General features: G+C 36.7%; 1 protein-coding gene across 16 annotated transcripts in view; it reads left to right on the forward strand.

Moving 5' to 3' along the window:
- The window catches only part of MYT1L (myelin transcription factor 1 like), a 315,791-nt gene that overhangs the window by 241,096 nt on the left and 50,524 nt on the right, over positions 1–24,171 (forward strand). For 7 of the 16 annotated variants that reach the window (XM_032104530.1, XM_032104529.1, XM_032104533.1 and 4 more), the window contains 8 exons: positions 383–473; positions 2,777–2,884; positions 6,064–6,275; positions 12,120–12,367; positions 14,662–14,898; positions 16,572–16,693; positions 17,056–17,118; positions 17,618–17,686. In XM_032104530.1, coding sequence (XP_031960421.1) covers positions 383–473; positions 2,777–2,884; positions 6,064–6,275; positions 12,120–12,367; positions 14,662–14,898; positions 16,572–16,693; positions 17,056–17,118; positions 17,618–17,686 — 1,150 coding nt within the window. The remainder of the gene's footprint in view (positions 1–382; positions 474–2,776; positions 2,885–6,063; positions 6,276–12,119; positions 12,368–14,661; positions 14,899–16,571; positions 16,694–17,055; positions 17,119–17,617; positions 17,687–24,171) is intronic. The other 9 variants (XM_032104541.1, XM_032104535.1, XM_032104539.1 and 6 more) reach the window with 2 other exon arrangements.

Below are 24,171 nucleotides of genomic sequence, written 5' to 3' on the forward strand. Positions count from 1 at the left end.
TCCTGAAAGAATTTTTCTAGTCCGTAATTTTGTTTTGTATGGTTGCCAGCTCACCCTTTACTGTTGAGCTGATCTTTGCTCAGTGGTTTTGTATGAAGAAGATGTTGGGCGTCTTCTGCTTCACTGTTGCACCAGAGATGCATTTGTTTATAGGTTCTGTACCCTCCATAACTTTCACTGTTGCCCTGTGTTAATGAGCATAGGGTCACAATACTTACTTCCCTCATCAGGCTTTATTGGCTATGTGTGTCACGTGTATTTTGAGGAATGCTGGTTGTTAATGAATCCTGCTTTGTTTTAAAATGGTTTCATATATACTGGGATTTGATTTTTTTTTTCTTGTTTTCATACTCTGCTGTTTTCTCTTACTCTCCTTGTCAAGTTCTTGCCATGCATGAAAATGTTCTTAAGTGTCCTACACCAGGCTGCACAGGCCGGGGCCACGTAAATAGCAACAGGAATTCCCACCGAAGGTAAGGATGCCGTCGCTGGACACCAATCTAGAGGGAACAGTGCCTCCGAACTGCAGCCCTTCTGGCAGTCCATTGGTGGGGGGGAGTGAGTGTGTGTCGTTGTTTTGTTCTGAAGATTGACAGATGGTGCTTCGTGTGCTTTATCCATTTTTAAGAGTAACATTTATTCATGTATTTTCTGAGGAGAACGAGTGTGCATTTGCTGTAGTATGGATGAATTGATCCACAGAAGACATTTTAAGCATCCTTAGCTTTGAGTGGACTTTTTTGTTTGTTTGTTTGATATTTGCTGAACAGCAGTGATACAAAACAAGTGCCATGACTCCTCATGGGTGTGTTGCAGGGAGAAAGAAGAGTCTGTCAACATCATCAGGACTAGGACACAGTTCTTGTTCTCACACTTCACTCTCCTCAGAGATTATTTTATAGTGCATGAAAAAATCTACTGTAATCCTAAAAATATTGGGCTTTTTTAATACATGAGAAACAGCATTTTAAGTACACAGGTGTTAACTTTCTTACTGACCACAGTCTCAACCCCAAAGTACTTATTCAGCTAAACTGAATGAGAATCTTTGCTGTTTAAGAAATATTAGGAAAATGTCTCATTAAATTTAAAAATGAGAAGGTAGAATTATTAGAAGTAAGTATTCCAGTAAAAAAAAAAAAAAAAAAAAAAAAAAAAAAAAAAAGTTCAAGGCAAAAAGCAACTTTTCTATAGTTTCCTAAGATTAGTAATAGATTCTTAGGGAAGGGATGCTATTGCCAATTCAATTCTGTCAAACAAATTTTCAAAATGTTACTGTTCCACAGAATGTTCCACACTTCATAGTTTTCCCACAGAACAATAATTAAATCTTGCCTATTTCTTTACAATTTTAAAAATCCATAAAATGTGGATAAGAGGGTAAAAGGAACTGTGCAGTGTTCCTGGTATTGAATTCCTTTTTACTGTTAATTGTAGCACGAAGGCTTAAGGGACTACAGTTACTGGACATTCAGTGTTATCAAGCTCTGGGTTACCACAGCCCCTCATATCAGCTGCATTTCCCCCAGAAGACTCTTGTGAGTACCAGCCTGTCTGCAATAAGCTCTGGTACCCCTTTCTTCTCTGCAGTGATGCTGCCAGTAGATGCAGCAAAAACCTCTGAGAAGGCTTTATGGGAATTACTGCTGCTTGAAGCAGCATTCACTTCTGGTTGAATATCCACTAGAATATTTGAGGTGTCTGAGGAAGAGCATGTCAGTGGAGTGCAGCTGCCCTCTGGCATGACTCCAGAGCTGCACAGAGCTCCCTCACCCTCTGCAGAACTAGGGCAGCGAGGGCGGGTGGCGAGGGGGAGCGCTCTGCAGTCTGTGCTCACCTCTTTCTGCAGCTTTTGGGGCATTTTTCTCTACTTCATTTTTTTTCTTTTTTTTTTTTTCTACTTATTTCCTGTAAAGAAGGGAACATCTGGGAATGCACTGATTTGCCTTTCATTTTAATTTCTTTTCCTGTGGAGAGCACGGAGAGCTGCGGTCACATAAGCGTTCAATAGACTGTGACAAGGAAAGGAACCCCTCCATTGTCAGGTCACGCGGTTTTACAGCTTCACTAAGAGCACCATCTGCTGGCATCAATGTATTTATTTTTCTCAGTTCTAAATCTTTTCTGTAAGAATCAGGCTTATTATTGCCACTTCAATAAGAGTTCAGCATTTGCAAATTTAATTGAATTTCCAGTGCAGAAATGCTTTTCATTTTTCATCATCTATTATTAGAAAGTGTAGTGGCTGAAATTCATGAACAAACACTAACAGTTGACATGTAGATTTAGCAACCCAAGGCAAAATTTTGCACTCATTTATATGCCTAGCAAAAAGATTGGAGTTAATGGAGCTGAATGAGGTGTGAAGCAGCACAAGATTTGGTCTATATGGTATTGTCATTTAATTGTCTTCAGGAGCCATTTCATTGGCAACATTTGCAGATGCATAAAGGTCACAAGTCTGCTAGCAGAGCTGCACAGTAGATTCCAGTTTATATTCTCCTCTCCTACTGGTATGTTCCCTGGCTGACATCCATGAATAATCTACCCATGTACTGTGAGAGAAGAACAGATGTAAGATTTACCATGCAACTTTGAAAGCAGAAGAAAGGAAGTCTATTCTAGAGAAAATACACGTGACCAAAACACTTTTGGAAACCCTTTTCCTTCAGATTCTTCCTGATGCTGGCTAAGGAGGAGAAGGAGTAATTGGATCAGTGCTATAATGTGAAACTATGCAGGACAAGACAATTAAATTTCCTTTCTGTAATTGCAGCCTCTCTGGATGTCCTATTGCTGCAGCAGAGAAACTGGCTAAAGCTCAAGAGAAGCATCAGAACTGTGATGTGTCAAAATCAAACCAGGCATCAGATCGGGTTTTAAGGTATTAGAAATCACTATAATACTTATTCTTATGCAGAATTCATCACACATTCACCTAATTTGAGAATTTATATTTATATACGTTGTATATACATATATATCTCCTTTAAAGAAGAGTTAGAATTAGGGCTTCTGGATCCAATTCTCACAGTGTATTTTTCCCACTCAATTTTCATGGGGGAGGGTTGGTAATTTTGGCAAATACATGTAAAGCTGAAAAGCTCATTTTTGTCTTAGGCATTGTTTGGTGTAAAGATGACTGCTGGAGTGCAAAGTCTAAGAACAGTGTGAAAAAAGTTGGTATCTTTTGGGAATAAACTAATATTTACCGGTAAGTCTTGGTTTTTTCAGCAGGCTTTTACTAGTAAATATCAGTTTAAATTAAACCAGAAGCCCTATGTGCATTACCAAACTGGTAGTACACCTTTTGGCAGGACACTTGAAAAAGTACCAGATATAGCTTAGATTCCAAAATAACATCAGGTTTAGTTCTTTGTGTCTGCTCCCCCCATTCTCTGCCAGGAAGGACAGAAGGAGAGAAAAATTGTCCTAAATTTTTATATGGGAAGGACCTTCAACCAATTTTTTATCATTTATACTCCTTTTCTTCATCCATATAGGATTCTACATTTATCCAAAGTTGTATCCAGCTTTGTGCTATTGTCTCCTCTTCTGAGATATGTGGGTGGAAAAAATATTATTTCTGAGGAGCTGAAGTGTGAAGGATACATGTAAAGGAATCAAACTTCTGCATGATTTTACCAGCCTTATGCTGATGATGCCCCAAAAGCTGCAGAATTTCTCCGTGGATACTGCATTATCTGTGGGCTGGGATAGGTACATCCCTCCCAGCTGCCTCAAAGAGCGTGGGGGAAGTGCTGCAGCTTTAGTTTCCAGACTTTCCTACTTATCCCATAGGTTTCTTAGTCTTTAGCTGTCTTCTAGATTTAAGAACCAATTGGGCTACTTAAAAGTTTTCTACTGTATTATCAACACCATTCTTTGAATATTCTCTTAAAAGTACATCTAATCTTGATGGTCTTTTCAAAAACCAGTATTTCCATGGAGCTGAAAATGTAGAATTATGGTTCACATCTACAGAAGATTTTTCGTCATTCCTGTTGACTTTGCTTTCCTTCCGCAGATTGCTTTTGATGGGCTTTATCTTAACTGCCCCTAATTAAGTTTGCACAGCTTGGCATACAACATCCCAGAGAGATTTCTTAGAGAAGAGTTCTTCAAATCACATTAGTAAAAAAACCTCCACTCTTTGAGGGAATAAAACAGTTTCTTACTTGATGGAAAAAGATCAAAAATGCAGTGGCTTTTACCACTGCTCATTACAGAGAATCCACTGAAGTCAGTAGCCATAGAAGGCAACTGCTCAAAAGCAGCATCCAGTTTGCTGGCAAACTCCCTAGGAAGTTGTTCTGCAATCTAAACTTCGCTTGTGAGCTGCCTTGTGTTTCAGGTTTTATAGGCAACTCAGATAGTTCTTTCATCTTGTTTCCTGCTTTCCTTTTACCTTTAAGTCATTGAAGTATTTCAGATGAAATTGGCAACTATTTATAATATTTGCGTGCAGGCAATTGATGGGCAGATGGAGATATTTTAAGAGTAAATCTTGAATATTTGTCTTCATCCCAGTTTCCATCCTACCTGCATTTGAATGTTATTACTTAAAAAGAAATCAAATTCATAGGACTTCTATTTCACTGAAATTTTGGATTTGCATCAAATGTTCAGGATCTGAATTTCAGGTTTTTTTGCTAAATGTAGATCATCTTGAAACAGGATCAAACTATTATTCATATCAACTCATTGTATAAATAAGCCCACTGCATTTTGTGAGGAAGAAGTGTCTAAAGGAATGAGCATTCATAAATCAAAGGGAATAGTATGACTAATATGATTTGTTGGGTGATCTTTACATAAATATCCTGACTAAATTCTATGAAAATAAATTCATTCAGAAAAATGTGATATAATATTCAAAACTTATTTCTTACTATTTTTCACATTTCATTTTGTCAGCATGATGATACTTCCGATCTCAACTGAATTTATGTTCCTGTGACAGTTCCTTCCATTTCCTCTGGTTATAAATGCATTACATAAAAGGAATAAAAATAAAAAATACTTGATTATATAATTCTTGATTCCAGCAGAAGCACCTCAGGTGTGCTGTTCATCATCCTCAGCTCCTGCTAAATGCTGTAGGTAGACATGCAGTGTTGTGTAGCAGTTGCTTCCTACAACCAAGTCATGTAACACTTTTTTATAGAGGTAGGATTTGCAGGATCTGACCTTTGTTTGCCTACTTTGAGCTGATGACTTCTGTGTCCACATGCAGAAGATGGTGTGACAGTGGAGTTCACTGCAGCATTCTTTCACTGAGGTTTCACAAGTTTCTCAAATGACTGAATAACATCAATCAGGGCTTCTTCTGACTGTCTGCCCTCATCCTAAACGAAAGAGATACTTAACCAAAACAGTTTTATTTTGTGTTCATTCTCAGGACCTTCCTTGAAGTGTGCATCTCTGTGTCAGGAATCGCAGCTCCTGCCAGAACCTTGCATTTAAGGATGAGCAGGACCTGCAAGGCAGCAGCTGAGAGTCAACAGGGCTTCTGAGACTCTTCCGTGTATTTCTCAAGATGAATATGGATTTGTATATCGAAGGATGAAGCAGGAGTAGTTACTTTTGAAAGCACAGAGGAAAACAGCATACAACTCTTTTGGAAGAAATTCAGAGGAAGCTCCATAAATTAGGTGGAGCTTCCAGATCTATTTTTTCTTTTTGACATGTAAAGGAATTTGTCCAAACTTCTTCAGTCAGTCCGCTTGCCCCTCTTTAATTCACCTCCCAAAAGAAAATGTTTGCTATGTAATGCAATTACATGGGGAAAGGGAAACCTTGAAGTATTTTAAAACAGAATTTTAAAATACTTTTAGCTGCAGGATACATTTAGTGGTATTAGAATTAATTTTGTCTAGGCTTTGTTCAAGGAAATATATATTGTTTGTCTGCTGAAAATAACCAAACTAAGGAAATGCAATAATAATTGCTGTCTCTTGAGTACAAGAAATAACTAAGATTTTCTAATCTGAACTATAAATTATGCACAGACATAGTAAACTGAACTGCATCTAACAAACTGTACATATCTTTAATTTCTAGGCCCATGTGCTTTGTTAAGCAATTGGAGATCCCTCAGTATGGCTACAGAAACAATGTCCCCACCACCACACCCCGCTCCAACTTGGCCAAGGAACTAGAGAAATACTCTAAGACTTCGTTTGAATATAACAGTTATGACAACCATGCCTATGGCAAGAGAGCCATAGCTCCCAAGGTGCAATCCAGGGATATTTCCCCCAAAGGATATGATGGTAGGAGGTGCACACTCTTATACATGAGAGACAAGTTTGCAGTTAATCATGTTGTTGTATATGTAAACATCATACAAATAAGACATGTTTTCATCTTCATACAGTATTATGAGGAATGCTATCATATGTAAGTTGTTTTAAAGGCCTTCTAAAAAAAGTGTTGTTTTATACGGTGCTTGCTTCAGGATTGTTGCACTGGCAAAAGACATCTCCAGCTATTGAGCTCCTGGGATGTATTGAGATGGCAATAAAAGCTAAGTAATAGAGATAATCCTTATGTTACTATCTGGGAGACCTGGCCTCAAGGGTCACATTAGGATTCTTGCCTCCGTACAGTAGTTCAGGTAATCCAGAAAGATAACACACTTGCTTTGTGGGGATACGGAAGTAGAAAACCCGTGTCTCACTGCGCTTCCAAAATCACTGCTACATACTTAAAGAGGCATTTCTGCTTATTTTTTCCTCATAAAGACACTGGTTGAATTCTCTGGAAAACCTAACATACTAAGTATGTTTAGGAAAAAGCTGAAATTATCTTCAGTTCAGGAGAAGACAATGGATGGGATCAGTCAGGCAAGAGGCTTATTATTAGGGGAGAAAAATGAACTGAATGAACTGCAGGATAAAGAAGGATTGTAGCTTTTGTAGATGTCGGGAATTTTTCAGAGCAATACATTTATATATGCATATATATTATATATGTGTGGGTATATATATATATATATAAAACGAAACCATACCTGTTTTTTTTTTTTTTTTGTACGCTAGTGGTTTAAATATTTGATATTGCTCAGTGACTACTATAAGAAATTTCAGGCAGGTGTCAGATTTTTGTTTAAGAAAACAGAAAGAAACATACAATGCAGAACAATTTATGCTGTTGCCTGAACACAGACTGACATTTAAAAGTAGTTAATTGAAGAAAGAAAATTACTACAGCTCTTGCCTTCATATGTCTGATATTTTGGTTATTTTCCTTTCTCATAGAATTAACAGGCATGTTCTTACACTGTAGCAGAAATGACAAGGGTTGTGAAAGGAAACCTATTTTTAGTAAAAGAGCTTTTTTTTTTCCTCACACCTTCATGTTATTTGTCTGTATCAGAATAAGGGCTTGAGCAGGATTAAAGGTAAAGCACTAACTGTAACTGTGGTTAGGAAGGTAATGAGTATACATTAGTATAAGGTAAATTAGGTATTAAATATTGTATATATATTCTGTCTACTCTTGCAGAAAGGAAAGCATCGTAATATGGCTGGGGTTCCTGTGAAAAAGATTATTTTCAGATCACGTTACTGATGCATAAGCAACTGATACATATTTTTCTCATTTATGGCCCCGTTTTCAATAAATAATAACAGACTCCACTTTCTTTCCCAAATCACCAGAATTTGAAAATACATGTAACATTAAGCACAAGTTTAATGTGTCCTTAAATAATAAAAGGCAATGTTGATACAGGTCACTGTCTTTATGCACACTCACCTTCCTTTGGTATAAATAGGAATTTTTCTTGGCTATAAGACTGTGGCTAGGTTGCTCCACTGCTCAGTAATGTGAGCCAGAGGGGACTGAGAGACACTGCATACATGTGATTCATGCTGGTATAGCAAGTATAAGGGGCTCTTGTGCCCTCAGAACAATGTGAGCCCATTAAAGCTGAAGCAGGTTGGTTGCCAAGCAAAGCAAACTGTGTGGCTTTATTGCATACTCCTGGCTCTGCCGGAGGCAGTGTACACTCTTCCTGGTTCCAAGCGGTGTGTGTGCTGTTTGGCCAGACGGACCTGCCAACATGGTCCCAGAGGTGGGGCCTGATTTGAGTTTTCCTTTTCCCTGTTAGTGATTTTCGTGAAACCTTTAGGATCTCTCTGAAATTTCAGAAGTACTTCAACATATTTGGCTTAAATTGGCTCAAGAAAACCAGTTGAATTCCTAGAATGATGAAGTGAAATCCTGGACACACTGAAACTGGTGAAAAATTTTGGCACTGACTTTCAGTGGAACAAGGATTTTGCTGACAGTTATTGTAAATAACTGAATATGAAGGAGATTCCAGGAAGAGACTCTTCACTTAAAAGAGCCACTTCAAAAAATTTCACAGTATTTTTATATTTGTATTTGTATATAAAAAAAATGTAATTATTGCTCCTGAAGACATTATGGAGGTCCAGAGAGCACACCTATTATGTATGTCAGCAAAGCATGCTTATATAAAAGCAGATTCAGTTCTGAAAAGTCATCCTGAAAAACCCAGAAGTACATCTAAGGTTTTGGGGGAAATGTGCAGGTAAACAGTGCTTTAGTTCTGATTATATGAGAGAAGTAGTCTTAAGGATATGAAAAATCAATAGCTTCACACCTCAATTCTTTTTTAATTGTCAGCTAGTACTGTATTTTCATCATCAGAGAAGGGGATTATATCTCCAGTAAGTGTACAGTTGGGAGTGATACAAACATAAATAGCTCCTTTCCTTGATATTTTTTCCAGTAAAGAAACAAACAGAAAATGTATACTTTGGATTGTTGGGTAGGATGGCCAAATAGTTCTTGAGAAATTTTGTATTTTTTGGGTTTGTTTTTCCTTTGAAACCAGTCGCACAGTGTATTGGATGTTGGGCTTATGGTATACAGCAGTAAAGATGAAAAAAGCTGGACACAGCAGGCAGTGGTGATAGCAATACCTTCAGTTGCTCAGGTGATGACAGGAATTGTTGTCATCCCACCAATAGGCCTGAGTTGTTCTGTCAAAACACTGAGCAAATGTTATGAGTGGGATTCATCTGACCATATCTAGAGTTTTATAATGTCAGCACTGACAGCTGAACTGGGCACCCCTTTCAGATTTAAGGAGAAGAGTAGGTGCTTCTCTGATTCAGTTCATCTTTTCCTGAAGTGCTTATTTAAAACTGGTTGGGTGAATCATTGCCTGAAAGTTCCTATTTTTTTCCACTGCCTGTATAGGAAGACTATAATGACTAGGTCAGATATCTGAAATTAGGTGAGATTAATCTTTTATTGTGCAAGAAAAAGTGTTGAAACTGTAATTAATTTACCAACACATTTGGTATTTAGACAATTGGGGATGAAGGTCCCTGGGCAGAACTGAGTTCCACTCCAAATACCTTCCTTCGGTCTTTCGCATGTTTGGGATCTCTCCCACTCCCCCATTGTTAATTAGTAAGAGAAGCCTGTAGACTTTGAGAGGTTCTTTGTAACCAGCCGCCAGGCATATCTGATGGAAGCCCAGTTTGGGTGTGCAGCTGGTTAGACCTGTGTCTGTTTTTAATGAGAAAGGTGTTCTCCACATTTGGTTTCACTCCAGATTACAAAGCATAGGTGGACTGCAGAGCTTTGTAAACCTGGTGGCACAGGGGTGGGCATTGTATCAAGCAGAACTATCTGGTATTGAAACAATGCAGCTTTCCCTTCTTTAGTGAACAGGTTGATTTAATTCAATATAAATTGATGATCTTTGTTTCTCCTGAAAAACTAATGTGAAATGAACAGTCTGGGTTATGTGACTCATCTTCAAATGTACAGCTACAGTAAACTATGGCCATTTCTCTCTAAGTAAGTTTTGCTTAAATTACTGGTAATCTGAAAGCTGATAGTTGTGTAGCATGCTTACAACACTTTACATCTTCAAAGTGGTTTGCAAGTGAATCACAACACAACTAAATTTTAGAAGCAACTTTCTGTTTATAGGGAAAATGAATTCAAGGGATAATGTAGTTTGACCAAGGCCACAGAGGAGTCCATATCAGAGCCTGCATGAGTTTCTGACTGTTAGTCCTATGTATAAAAGCTGCCTCTTTCCCTCCCTCTCTTTAGCACACATTCTCATATATATATATATATATATATATAAATATATATCATTTCCCATGTAATATGTCTTTTATGTCTGTCTGAATGTGACCTGCTATAACAAGGCTAACATTTTTTGAAAATGACAAAAGTCTTATTTGTTCCTATGATTTTTGAAAGATACTTCTAATTTGTCTAGTTCAGTGATACAGGGTGCTTGCTGTGTTAACACAGTAGAAACTGAATTATTCAATTATTTGCTTCCTTAAGTATAGAAAAATTCTTGTGTGTCTTGGATACTGTAACAAAGTAACAATGGATAAATACTGAATTTTTAATGACCACCACTGACTACTATATTAATAATGAAACTCTTGAGGAGCAGTTCACAAATTTATTATTAGTGGATACCCTGCTAGTGTAGTGCTACTATGTGTTCAAAACAAAAAAAATGTGATGAATGTTTAGCATTCACTTCACTTAAAAAAAATCACACCCTGTGCATTATGTGACTTTCCTGAGAAAACTCCATCTGTTGTGATTTAAGTGAAACACTATTTCCTTTGCAGTGAAAATAATGCCATGATTTTTTTTCAGTTTTTTAGAGAAAGGAGGATGACATAAGCTGTAGCAGAGACATTTTGCTTTCAGATTCTTCTTTTGAACCCTGCTTGCCTACCAAAGCAGCCTGTGGTTCACAAATGGGCTGTGCTCATGGGAGCAGATTATTATATGTATGACTGTTCAGACAAGTACAACTGAAGAGTCTGGCATTTAAATGGAGCCCATCACGGAAGAGCTCTGTCTAGGGCCTGACCTTTTTTGTATAGCTCTCTAATCAGCATGCTAGTTGGTTATTGTTACACTGTGCTGTAAGGTACGATCTCTGCAGTATACATTTCCATCTTAAGGGGAAGTAGTTGCTGTAATATGCATGGATGTATCCTCTGACCTTGACTTTTATTTTTTTCTGAAAATACATAAACTTTCAGATTTTGGAGACGGGCTCACACTTTCTTGCATTTTTTATAAACACTTTTAAAACAGCACATCTGGGAAAAGGGTTGAAGAAATAAGTGGACTAATAGGGCTGCTTTCCCTTATTGCTATAATATCTTTCGCTGCAAGAAGCATCACTTAAAAGCAGCAACAGTGCTGCTTTGTGTTTAGACAGGCTGGACGTGAGCACTGTCAGTGCCTTGGCTCTTCTGTGACCACCTATGGCTCGTGTCGGTCAGAGCACAGCTGGGCATCGCTGCCTGCAGTGGAGCAGGGAGGTGTCTTTGGTCCTTACAGGTTTTATGAAGAGTTGCAGGTGCTCAGGTTTTTTGAAGTGGGGGGAACATTTCACTTGTACCTGTTGCCATTTAAACAGCCATTGCTTCTGCCCTTGTGCAAGTTATGGTAAAACTCACACATGACAACCACCTTTTTCCTCCTGTAGTGCCCCTGTCTTTGGGATGTTCAGTGCCATAATATTTGCCTGGGGTGTAGGAGGAAATAAAGCTTTTAGGAAGCATGGGGTGTTTGAGGACATATGGGTGGTCCTGCGGCCCAGAGGTCAAGCTCATCAGCCTTGCAGCAGGTTTGATCTCCAGTAACTCTGGGGAGTTCTAGGCCTTAAACTAACAGTTCCTCATATAAATAGGAAAAGGTCCCATAGTGTTACATTGCCTGTCATTAGTAAAAATGAATGAGCTGAGCAGGTTGTACCTTCTGTCTGACTATATATGTGGGGTAAAAGCAGTGTTTCTGTGTTTTTATTGTTTTATAAATCCAGCCTGTTTGTCAGAACAATTCACGATCATGTCATGCAGATTTTTACAGGAGGTTAGTTCATACAAACTCACACATGTAGCGTATAAAACTCACAGACAGAAATCAAGAAATACAGCCATCATTCTTATTGCGGGCCTTTTTTTTGGCATTGGTTACTGTTCCTCATTATAAAGTTCACCTCCAGCAGTTTGTTTTCCTCTTCACTTATGCAGAATGCTCCTTCTTTTGAGTCATCCTTGTCATATTTCTTCCCACAGCTAAACGCTACTGTAAGAATTCAAGTCCAACCAGCAGCACAACAAGCAGTTATGCCCCTAGCAGCAGCAGCAATATGAGTTGTGGTGGAGGCAGCAGTGCCAGCAGTACCTGCAGCAAGAGCAGCTTTGACTATACTCATGACATGGAGGCAGCACACATGGCTGCTACTGCTATTCTGAATCTCTCAACCCGCTGCAGGGAGATGCCTCAGAACCTCTCCACTAAGCCTCAGGATCTCTGTGCAAGGGTAAAAATTAGTAAATCTGTTTGCTGATGAAGATTTCTCTTAACTGTACTTGCTCTTTGGCCCTGATTAAGAGAAAAGCTGTAGTACATCTTGCCTTTTTCTTTTCCTTCAAAATTAATATTATCTGGCAGCTCTGCTAAAACAGGGAGGAAAAAAAAAAGAAAGATACAAATTGCTCACAAGTATCACAGGAAATCATGATGGGTTTATAAACTAACGATACAGATACCATGTACTCCTTCTTTTTTTAATTTGTTCTTACTATAATTATAAAAGATGTTTGGATTGCTCAAGTCCTATTAATTACACTACTGTTTGGGTTGTGGTTTTTTTTGCAAAATGCAGTCTGGTTCATACATTTTGCGAAAAGATTAAGATTTAACTCTGCATTTTCATTTAAAAGTCACGAATGGGACCTAAACTTGTAAGATTCAGTGCAAAGAAATTTGTGCTACTGTATGTTACAATTTCTTGCCTGTCTGTGATACCACAGTTCTTAAGTCAGTGCATAGCACATTTGAAATGAACAAATCCTCTGATACAGGTGACTTAAAATGTGCTTAACCATCTCGCAGGGTCACTACTGTTCTGTATATTTATAGAGCCTCAGTATATTATAAGATGACCATACAGATACAAATAAAAGCTTTTGTCATTAAGATTTCTGTATTAAAAAAAAGCAGTGCACTATTAACATCCATTAAAGATTTGGGAGGGGTTTTTTTTTTTCATTTTTAACTTTAAAATTTTGGCTCTGATAGCTGTTCAAAAACGAGTATTTAACATGCACAAGCAAACAGTGCAGTACGGTGCTGCCTATAGGAGACCACTAGATGGCTGAGCAGACAGATGCAGTGCAGTGGAAACATTTTTATTGTGCTTGTAGAGAGATTTTGAGCTGGCAGACATGTTCTGTTCTTCTAGTATAGACAAAGGTTTGCTTTCCCTTATTTTGCAAACCCCCTTTTGTTATGACCATAACAAAATAAACCTGTAGTAGTAGGCATTAGTAATAATCATGATCTAAGCCAGAATGGACTTTGTTTTCAAATGCTGCTTTTTATATTAATTTATTTAATACTGTTCAAGAGGAAAATCTCTTTCTGGCATGTAAATAAATGCAGTTGTTCTCTCTTCAGTACGATGGGAGAAGTTGGAATACAATGCTAAAAATCTTCAGTGTCTAAGCCAGAAACTGCCTCTTTCCTATGTGTTGCTCTATACTGTGACTGAAGGAATGAGTCTGAGGAGATAAACAAGTACTTTCTAAATTAAATTAGCAGGATAGCAGCAATTAGATATAATCTCTGACAAAAGGCAGTAATTCAAAAAGAGAAATTTGCATTCACAGTGCTTTCCTGCAGCTCTGTTGTTACTCAAGAGGAAAAAGTCACCAGACATAGGAGGAGTCGGTCAGATTCACGTTAGTTTTGAAACCAAATTTCTCATGGAACACTTCATTTTTAGAAAGATGACGGATTCTCTATGGGCATTTTTATCTTATCTGTCCTTTGTTTTTTAGTTTTGTGTTCATTTTAAGATATTTTATTTCTCCTCATCTAATATAATAGACAACACTTGTTTGTTTCTGCAAAAGAAAAAGAGCCCATACTTGTCCCGTTTTTCACAGTACCAGTTGTCACAGAAATTGGCACAAATTATTATCAAGATAGATAGATGAATTGTTAATGTGTGTTCATCTGCAGGAAAGGAGCTGTGAAACTTGAATGCATTTCCTCATTGAAAAATGGTGTCCAAAAGGACTTCCTTTGGTACCCTACCTCCCTATTTAATTTTCTGACATTATATATTCAAGCATAGACTGCTAATGTTAAAGAAAGAAAGAAACAAAGATTATTTGATGTTAGCTGGTTTTTATTTCTCTAATCACCCAGACAGATGTCAGGACTGAAAATGAGAATTATGCAGATGTTACCTCACAGGTTACCTCACCTGTCACAGAATAAATCAAGAACATAAAGACAATGGCAAGAAAATACCTTTAGAGATTTCTCCTTTATATATCAGATTTTGCACCTATGTGCTGGGTGGCAGAAGGGGTACTGAAGACCCTTTTCCCCCAAACATCAAATTAGCCATACAGGAAGAAATCTACTTTAACAGCATTAATGTTGTGTAACAGCATCATGCTATGTGTAGGAGGGGGCTCAATGCTTACAATCTATACAGGAATGGAAAAGCATTTTATCATTCTGCTAGGCAATCAGATTGAAGAAGAGGTAGCAGTTTGCTAGTGTGAAGTTGAATTAACAATATTTTTCTTATTTTGACAGAATCCTGATATGGAAGTCGATGAAAATGGGACGTTGGATCTGAGCATGAACAAGCAGAGGCAGCGTGATGGTTGCTGTACCATTTTGACCCCACTGGAGCCAATGTCCCCACAACGACAAGCTGTGATGAACAACCGGTGTTACCAACTGAACGAGGGTGACTGCTGGGACTTGCCAGTGGACTACACTAAAATGAAGCCAAGTAGGATAGATGAAGATGATTCCAAAGAGATTAATGTATGTCTTTTTCATCTATATAGTTCTTGTTGCAGTCTAATTTTGGTAATTCATTAATTTTCTGAAATTTGGAGGGAAATAGGAAGCAAAATTAGTATGTGATAAAACTGGTGGTTTTCTACGAAAAGGACTTTCTGCTGGTTAATCTTTAAGACTATATCATTCTGGCACACATCTGATCTGTGACTAAGTTCCATAAGACAATATTTGAACCATGAATGTGAATCATGTTTTCTAACAGCGTCATCTTGTTAACAAATATTTTCTGCAGTAAAGATGTTTTGCTATATCCAGATTATGTTACTCTGTATAAGCAAGTTGACATAACCATGCAATACTGGGATAATCAGCTCTGAAGACAAGATATTCTTCTGAATTTGAAAACCATAAATGATGTGCTGACTATTTGAAAGCATGTATTACTTAGAAATCAATTGAAACAAAGCAGCAGAGTATAATGTAAGCTTTCAACTATTTCAACTAATCTTCTAGATTACTTATGTGCTCTTGATAGCTCTGTGTTTAAGGGCCTATATTAATGAAATACTTTCTTTCAAGAATACAAGGCATATAAGAAATCAGTGTTACTTTTCTACTCCTAATACCAAGACAACAGCAACACCCTTTAAATATGTTAGTGAATTTATATTACTTTTCAAAACAGAGGAGACAGGACACTGAAAAGGTCTGCTGACAAGGTTCAATGCCACTGCTTTTTTTCTGTCAGGTTTTAACCTTTATCCATTCTGTGGCTTAAAATACTGCGCTCAATTCAATTTAGCTGTTTGAAGACTTCTAGAGATTGATTTTTCTTGGTTTATAGCAGAAAATTAGGCTAATCATTTGTGTGTAGCACATCTCTTGCCAATTTTAATTAAACCATAAAACTATTCTCAGTATCTTTGAAATATATAATGAAGTGGCATTTTCACTAGATATCCTGAATGCATTCTAGCTTTGGTGATACAGTTTTGCTATTAATTTCACTGAAGTTGTCAGGAAATCTGTCACTATCAAGTAAATGTGAGGTAAAGCAGCATGTTTTTTCAAAGAACTTCCTACTTCTACTATGTTGTTTATAGCACCATCTGCAGGAATCCCTGAATCCCTGCATTCAGCCACTGCATTCCTGAAATAGATGGGTATGAATTTCTGAACATCGCCAAAGTTAATTACAAATTATATCATTCTGTTTTGCCAGACAGATCCATTGAGATTTGTCCCAGACTGAGCTTCTGTGTGTAAATGTTAAGATTACTTCTCTTTCATCTTTGAGTTGTTCTAAATCCTTAAAAATGTTATTTAAGATGGCTTTTTGATGCATAGGATACTGTATTTAGTAATCTTTTTTGCCTTTCCTCTGTTGTGCAGTGACTTTAGTGAAAAGACCTATTTAGAGAAAAATAATATGACAGCTATAGAAAAAGCTGGAGCTTTTCCTTATTTTTTTCTAGTTAAATAAACTATATATATCACATATTGTGAGGTCTTCATCAAAATATTCAAATATTATTCAGAAGCTTAGTACATGAAAGAATATAAAATAATTCCATTAATTTTCTCTGTCAGAATAGGATAAGAAGGAGATACCATCTGATGACTCTGCTTTGCATTATTTTATGAAAGCTGTGACCTTATCTAGCTGAAATTAATGTGTATATATTTGCCTGTAGCCAGAAGATTTGGATCCTTTCCAAGAGGCACTTGAAGAAAGAAGGTATCCTGGTGAAGTTACAATCCCAAGTCCTAAACCCAAATACCCTCAATGCAAAGAGAGCAAAAAGGATTTAATAACGTAAGCATAATGTGAGGTGAAATTATTTATCTCCTTTTAACTTTTTCTCTCTTTGTCTTTTTTTAAACCAACGAATACATATACGCCTTGCAGTATGAGCATGCAACATGTGCAGCATATAAATGTTTCAAACTGCCAGTTAAGTAAAGTGATAAGCTAACGTGTATTTGCTTGTTCTTAATGATGCTATATTGTATTGAGACGCCATTTTCATTTAAACCTGTTCATTTTGCAGCTTTTCGATTAGGATGCTTAAAACCCCTTGCAGTCATTGCAGCTAAACTGGAAACAATGAAACTTTTAAAAGTTTTTTTTTAAACATACTTACTATTTTGGCTGTTTTTGTTTTTGTTTGGTGGCAGATGTCCAACACCAGGGTGTGATGGGAGTGGTCATGTGACTGGTAATTACGCCTCACATAGAAGGTGTGACTTCATTTTTTTCATGGTGGATTCTGTCTTTTCAATTTATTGTTTTCAGCTTACCTCAACAATGCTGTCAAAGTAAAACGTTGAACTATGTGTTAACCCTTTGAGTAATATATGTTGATCTTAAAAGCATGCTAATTTGTGTGTTGTATAAACGTCTTTTATTTTTAAATAGATTACTAAAATTTCCAAAGTATTCCTTAAGCATTTAAGTAGTTAACCCAGGAATCTCCAACATTTTTTGTTATATTTTTCTAGTTCATAGAGAAACAAACAAACAAACAAGAACATTTGCAGTATGTAATTTTGGAAGTAATGTTGATAACTAAATATATTCAGAGGGTTAACTGTATTACAGAATTCAATATTACAGCACTTGCCCCATCGCTTTTCTGCATTACAAACTTTTACTTTTTAATTTTTATGTTGTGTTTGTTTGGGAGCGTTCAGTTAATGAGAAGATTAACATACTTGTATGTCCTGCCATGTCTTACAGTTTATCTGGCTGTCCCTTGGCTGACAAAAGCATTCGGAGTATGCTGGCCACGAGCTCACAGGAACTCAAGTAAGATATAAAGAACAAATACTTTCTTTATAAATATTTATTTGACCACAAACTGTGTATAGTTGTGTCAGAAATTAGAAATGCTGTCTGGGGACCTGCTGTAGAAGGGGCTGATCCTGCTTGGAACATGCATTGAAGTCTCTAGAAATTCCATACAAGGGCCTCTGTACATAAGTCTGTTGACCTAGCATGTCCTTTTGTGTATCCTTTAGGTGATAGGGATGGACAACAGACAGAACTTCTGGAATTTCACCTTAATGCTCGAATTCCTATTCAATTTTTTTTCGAACTTTGAGTTTACTAGTTAGAACAGAAAATTCCCATACAGTTAGACTGATGACACACTTCTGATTACACAAGCAGTAAAGCGCTGCAGTTTCTCAGACATAGTTGGAGGGAAAACAATTTGTTTTTCCCAAATGCTTGCATAATTTTCCCCAGGTTCGTATCATTGCTACCAGCCTAATACATTTGCTCATGTGACTATGTTTTTTAATGTTTACTTGGTTATCCCCTGCTTAAAATGAGTTCTTTACAATTCCTTTCAATTCTTTGGAATAACAGTTGTGAACAATGAACATTAGAGAATCATGAGACTTAGCTTTGCTCTGTCTTCCTGCACATATGCTCTACTGCAACTCTCTGTGTGGAAGAACTATAGCATTTATTAGTGCTGTGACAGGATGGTACTCCCGAGTTGGTAATTTGGTTAACATGGAAAGATGTTCACAAGAAGTGAGGAAAATTCAGTAGGGAAAGTATGAATGGATACCTTATGCTGCCGTACTGCTTAGCAGTATTCTGTCTTTACAATACATTTCTTGAGTTCAGAACATACACTGATTTAAAAAAAACCAACCGACTCTTGATGTAAACCATGCGAAAAATAAGAAAGCAAGCATGAGAAAACTGCTGGAGTAAGATTGCTCTCTAGTTTTACCTAATCTAATTGCTAGATATAAACAATACATGTAAAATTTACAGCTGATTTCCCACAAAGTCAAAAATAATGTTTTGAAACTATTATTTTAGGTCATGCTGGTATATGCTGCCAGAAGAATATGGGATATGCAAAAGGGGATGTAAATGACATCAAGGAAAACATTTAAGTATAACCAGAGAAAGACATGCGCAACCCAGAGAAACCCAGATTTGGATGTGGATTTTGGGTTGGGATGGGTCAAAGGGTAAAAGTTTGAGGAAATGTAAATGCATAAGCAAAACACAGTCAAGACTCTTGAGGCAGCATGAATGTTTTAAGCACATATTTGCTGCTTTAACCATTTATAATGTTTCTACTTATCTTAAGAAGGTGTTTCTGAATTACCCCATCTCTTCTGCTCTTCTCAAACATCTGCAGTCAAGGCTGCCTGGTAGAGACCAGGAAGAAAAGAATCCCAAAACACTTAAGCTTGAAATCCCAATTCTATGTTACGCCACTCTCTCTACTTATTTCAAGTTTTGCCTAAGCAAGGAGAATAAGATTAAGTTAAAGTTATATTTTTAGGTTTAAAATCTATTATTTGTTATTTTTTAGCATAAATTATTAATTTAGCAGTTATCATTATACCTATTGAACACATAAAACTCTTTAGTTTCAAAATAACAGAATTTTAAGCAGGCTTACTTAACTCAGTTCTCTTTTGTATTTGCACTATGTAGCAAAATTAAATTTTCATTTTCTGATCATCTATTTTTCCACAGGATACAAAGTAAATCATTGCACAGGACAGATAGTAATCACTGCATAAGCAACTAATTAATTTCTTCTCTTTTCCTTCATTATCTCACGTGAGAGCCTGTCTGTTGTTCACTACAGTTTTCTCAAACTGCCCTCTGAAGATATAACTACTAATTCACTCATGTTTGTCACTATCATCACATCCAAGTGTTTCCTAATTAATTTAGTTATAAATTAGTTAGTTTATTAGTTTATTTTCATCTGCAGTTATACTCTGAAGTAAGTTAGGGTTGGCATTGTCCCCATTTTAAACCAGAAAAATTAGGTATATAATTTTGATTGCTCAGTTGGATACTTTTAGGACTCAATTTGTCAGTTCTTCACATTGTAGAGAACTGTATAGGTTCAAACCCTTGAATTTGCTTGAAATTGTGCGAATTCAGCAGATCTATGTAATGTAATTGACCCTTTATGAAAAGGGATGAACTCTGCAGAAAAGCAGGAGAGTCCAGTTCCAGAGCAGCCACATTGTCCTTTCTCCTATCCCAAAACTCTAATCAGTCTGAGCTTCCACTTGGCCCATTTACTCTGTCCTGTTTTTCTTCATCATTTTTTCTACACTGTTCCCTGTCTCAAGCTCCGTTGTTTGATCAGCCCATCTCCTGCCTCCATCACATTTATATTTTTATTGTCCTCTGTCTCTACATCCTGTGAAGTTGTTACAGAGACAGAAATAAAGCATCTTAGCATTTCTCACATGTATTTGAAAGCAGGGAAGTAGGAGTCCTACGGATGGCAGCATCCTTTATACAGCTCTCATTTATGCTCTTATTCTCTGCTTAAGATGGAAGAAGATGTGATCATGTAAATGTAATGTGCTTGCACAAAGCAGCTAAACCAAAGCTACAAAGGGAATTTGATTTTGAAATTTTTGATCTGTGAAGTACTTCATTTACATATGTTATATTTCTATGTGTGAGGTCTGGGAGTATAATTTCCTTGTTTCTAAAATGAGCAAGCTGAAAAGAAGCAGAAATTCCCTAATATGGGATACTGCTGGCCCTCTGTCAGGACACCAGCCACCATGGGAAATTTTGGTATCCGCTCTGTAGCCTGGGCTGGTGTCACAGCCAACAGCAGTAGAAAGTTTAGTGATCTGCATGGACTGGCACCAGGAGGAGATGAGGAACATTGCTGGTGTATTTGCTGACATCAAAAGTGTAGTGAGAATCAGTAACTTGGGCTCCTGCCCCAGGCTGTAGAGGGAAATGTTTACACATTTTTTACCTGTAACCCAAGCTGAGATCCCTTCTGTCCTATCCCTACCAATCTGTACTGTTCTCATCTCTTCTTCATCTTTAATTCCTTTTTCAGATTTTCAATGTCGTTTTTTCCATTCTTCCATAAAGATTTCAACATTTGTAAAACTCTTGGTAAATACTTGTTTAATGTATACAGTACAGGGAACAACTGATAGTGTAGTAGAAGAATTGATAGTGCAGCATAGGAATCATATTTCTGGACTGCATAGTTTGGAAGGATTTAATACTTTTATGTCTTTGCCATGTATCAAATACCATACATGTGCTGATAAAGCCTTTATATCACATTTTATTAATACATGATTTCTTTGAGTGTATTTTACAACACATACAAGTAATGTATAATGCAGCTTCCTAACTGGAATTTCGCTAATGCACTGATTTTTTTGTGTTCCAACTAAAATATAGACTAGCAGACACTTCAAATAATATTCATTAATATTATCAGTCATATAATATTCATAATCAAAATAATACAAGAATCCTAAAAGGTCAGAGAAATGTTTATTTTGCTTAACAGTCATGCTTACTGTATTGCCTTTTGGAAATTGTGGCTTCAAGATTCCATTACTCACATTTCCTGGCTCTCAAAATAATAATGTTTCAACTTTCAGTTAAATTGTTCCAGGGTCAGCATAATTATTCCTTACCACCCATGCTTCTCATCTGTAAGGGTTCTTGCTGAGGTTTACCATGCAGATTACACAATTTTTAATTTTTCCCCAAAGCTCAAATAGAAAAGTGAGAGCATTTGTGCATAGTTTATCAGCAGACTAAAGCAGCTACAGCCTGGTCAATGATCTCCAAATAACAGAAGGATACCTTCTGCTTTAATTCCCAGTTACTTCTGCTGGGGAAAAAAAAAAAAAAAAAAAAAAAAAAAGGTTTACAGCTTTAAGGCTGTCTGAAGAAATGAATATCTGTCAAGGATCCAAACTTTTCCTGTATTAAGATTTGTTTATAGTACTTGTGAAAAGCAACTAATTTTTAAAGGACCTAGGAATACTATATTGATGTGTAAAGTTAACTATGATGGGAAAGCAGTTAACAGCTCACCCAGTGCCAGCTACCAATATTAAAGTATTTGTAAGTTAAATTTGGTGTAATCCTACCCAGGGGCTTTTTCTTTATTTTTTCCTTTTCACAGCAGATTTTTCTAACAGTTACAATTACTTCAAAACTGTAATCCCATTGTGGAATTATATATACTGTTAAAAAACAATATTTTGAAGCACTTTTAATCTTACTCAAAACAAATTTTAAAAAAAGGCCACCCTCAACATTCCAAAGCTAAATTTAATTATTGTTTTTACAAGGACACATTTTGTTCATCAGTAAATCAATCCCAGCTAAAACACATCTTAATGCCTGAGAGAATTTCTACTCGGTGTCCTGTCAGTGTGGGAACCCAATAACCCAGGTACCAGAGACTCCCAGAAAGTGACAAACTTATTTCTACTTAGTGCTACTTTGATGTCAATATAATCACAGTTTTTCAAAGGCCATAGGTAACTAAATGTTAGTTTGGTCTGCTGTGGAACTAAATATCACGTTGTCAACATCTAGCCTTGTTCCCTTGGGTCAGTTTTCTGCCAGAAAATCCCATTATTGCTTATTCTGAAGCACCTGAACCTCAGAAAGATTTGCAGTTCAACCAGGTGCCTACAAGGCTGGATACTTCCTGATAGTGTTGTAGTATGCTCAGTCCTTCAGTCACAAAGCATCTATGTGGATTTTCTTATTTTCTGTGGTGGATGTCTTCTGGTATTTCCTATGGAGGGAGGAGTACAGTCTCCTTTCCCTAACTACAGTGAAACCTGAGAGCTTTTGTTTGCCACATCTCTTCTTAACTCAAAGTGAGGAGCTCAGTCTATTTTTGCATGTTCTCCACAATATAGTAAGAGTTGGAATTTCTGTGCCTCCATTTTTTTCCATGTCATTCTGCCATAGTGATTTCCATATTCTTGGTGATCTTCTACTCTTTCTCTTAACTTCCTTTCACTCGTCTCCTTGTTCCCAGATGTGTTGTCCTAGCAGTGTTCACATAGAAAAGTGAACTTCTCTGAAGCTCTCCCTGTTAGTCATGACTCTTCTAGAAAAACAACTCCATGCAGTACAGTTTTTCTTGATAGAAAGGATATTCTTACCTCATACTTCTAGGGAAACTCTTCCACATTAATATATTATCTATTATTTATTTTTATTGATGTGATTTTACTGCAGTTTGCTCTGCAAGAATTGGGGAGAAGAGATGCCCTCCCAGAAATGCAGCAGTTTCCATTGTTTTTATTCTGATGAATATACAAAATAAAATATTACTGGAAAAGAGTAGTATTTTCCTCCTTGATTTAGTAATCTGGGAAAATATAGGCCTTCCCCAAATATAAATTTAAAATGCAGAGACAAAAATTAACAGGATATATTAGTAAATCACCACAGAAACATTTCCCTCTTTAGATAGGTAACCACATTATTCTTGGACATTGACCAATGCTTATACTATTTTAAACCTTGATAGCTCTCCCAGTATACAGTAACTTTATGTATTCAATCCAGTTATTTCTGCAGAATTCTGTTTACCTGCTGGAGTGACTTCTCCACCTACATCCAGTGTTTTCCACTTGGGGTGTTTCTGATGTTCAGTTCCTGGGTATACATTTATTGTTTCATCTGCAAAGAAGTATTATCCCTTGACTTGCCTTCCCTTTCCCACCTTCCTCTTCCCTTTTCCTGTTGAGATTACATCTGTCCTCCTATAAGAATGTACCAAGACTGAGACTCATTATATAGTTTTCACTCACTTTTATCTTAGAAAATTACTCTTTGTTGCAAGAGAAGTAACCATTTCCATTCTTATTATCACTTTTTTACTCCTGTTGTTTATGTCTTTTTTTTTTAAATGGGAACTTAATAGAAGTTCATTACAGTTTTTCTTGAATACTGAGGTTGTTGAGCCTAGTAAGTAATCTTGTGTTAAACTGAAATACTCCTTTGATGCTAAGTATGTATCCTTTGAATCTGCAGACACTTTTTGAAATTCCTTGATGCTTTATCTAACTTTTGTATAGGAAATGTGATTGCAAGGACTAGATGTGATGTATTTGGAGAAATGCTAAAAATTGCTAAAGTGAGCCATTTGTAAATGATAGTGTTTTATTAACTTATCTGCAATGTTGTGGTAAAACAAACTGAACAAACTGTAGTTTTTAATGTGTTCTTTAATTGCAAGTTAGTGTGCAAGTCTAATTTAAATTATTAAAAACAAAACCAAGGAACATAAATCCCCAATTATTAGTTCACCTATAAGGAATAATCTTTCCCATTTTGCTCAACAATCCTTGGGCCAAGTGAAATTAGGAATCTTATGTGGTTTCAGTGGGTTTTTTTTGCATTTTTGTTTCCTGTATTTATTGCAGATTTCCACTTGGATACCTTATCTTTGATGGCAGCATGCATGCCTGGCCAGAACAGAACACCTTGGG

Source organism: Corvus moneduloides, chromosome 3, assembly GCF_009650955.1.
Source record: "Corvus moneduloides isolate bCorMon1 chromosome 3, bCorMon1.pri, whole genome shotgun sequence".
NCBI classification, from domain to species: Eukaryota; Metazoa; Chordata; class Aves; order Passeriformes; family Corvidae; genus Corvus; species Corvus moneduloides.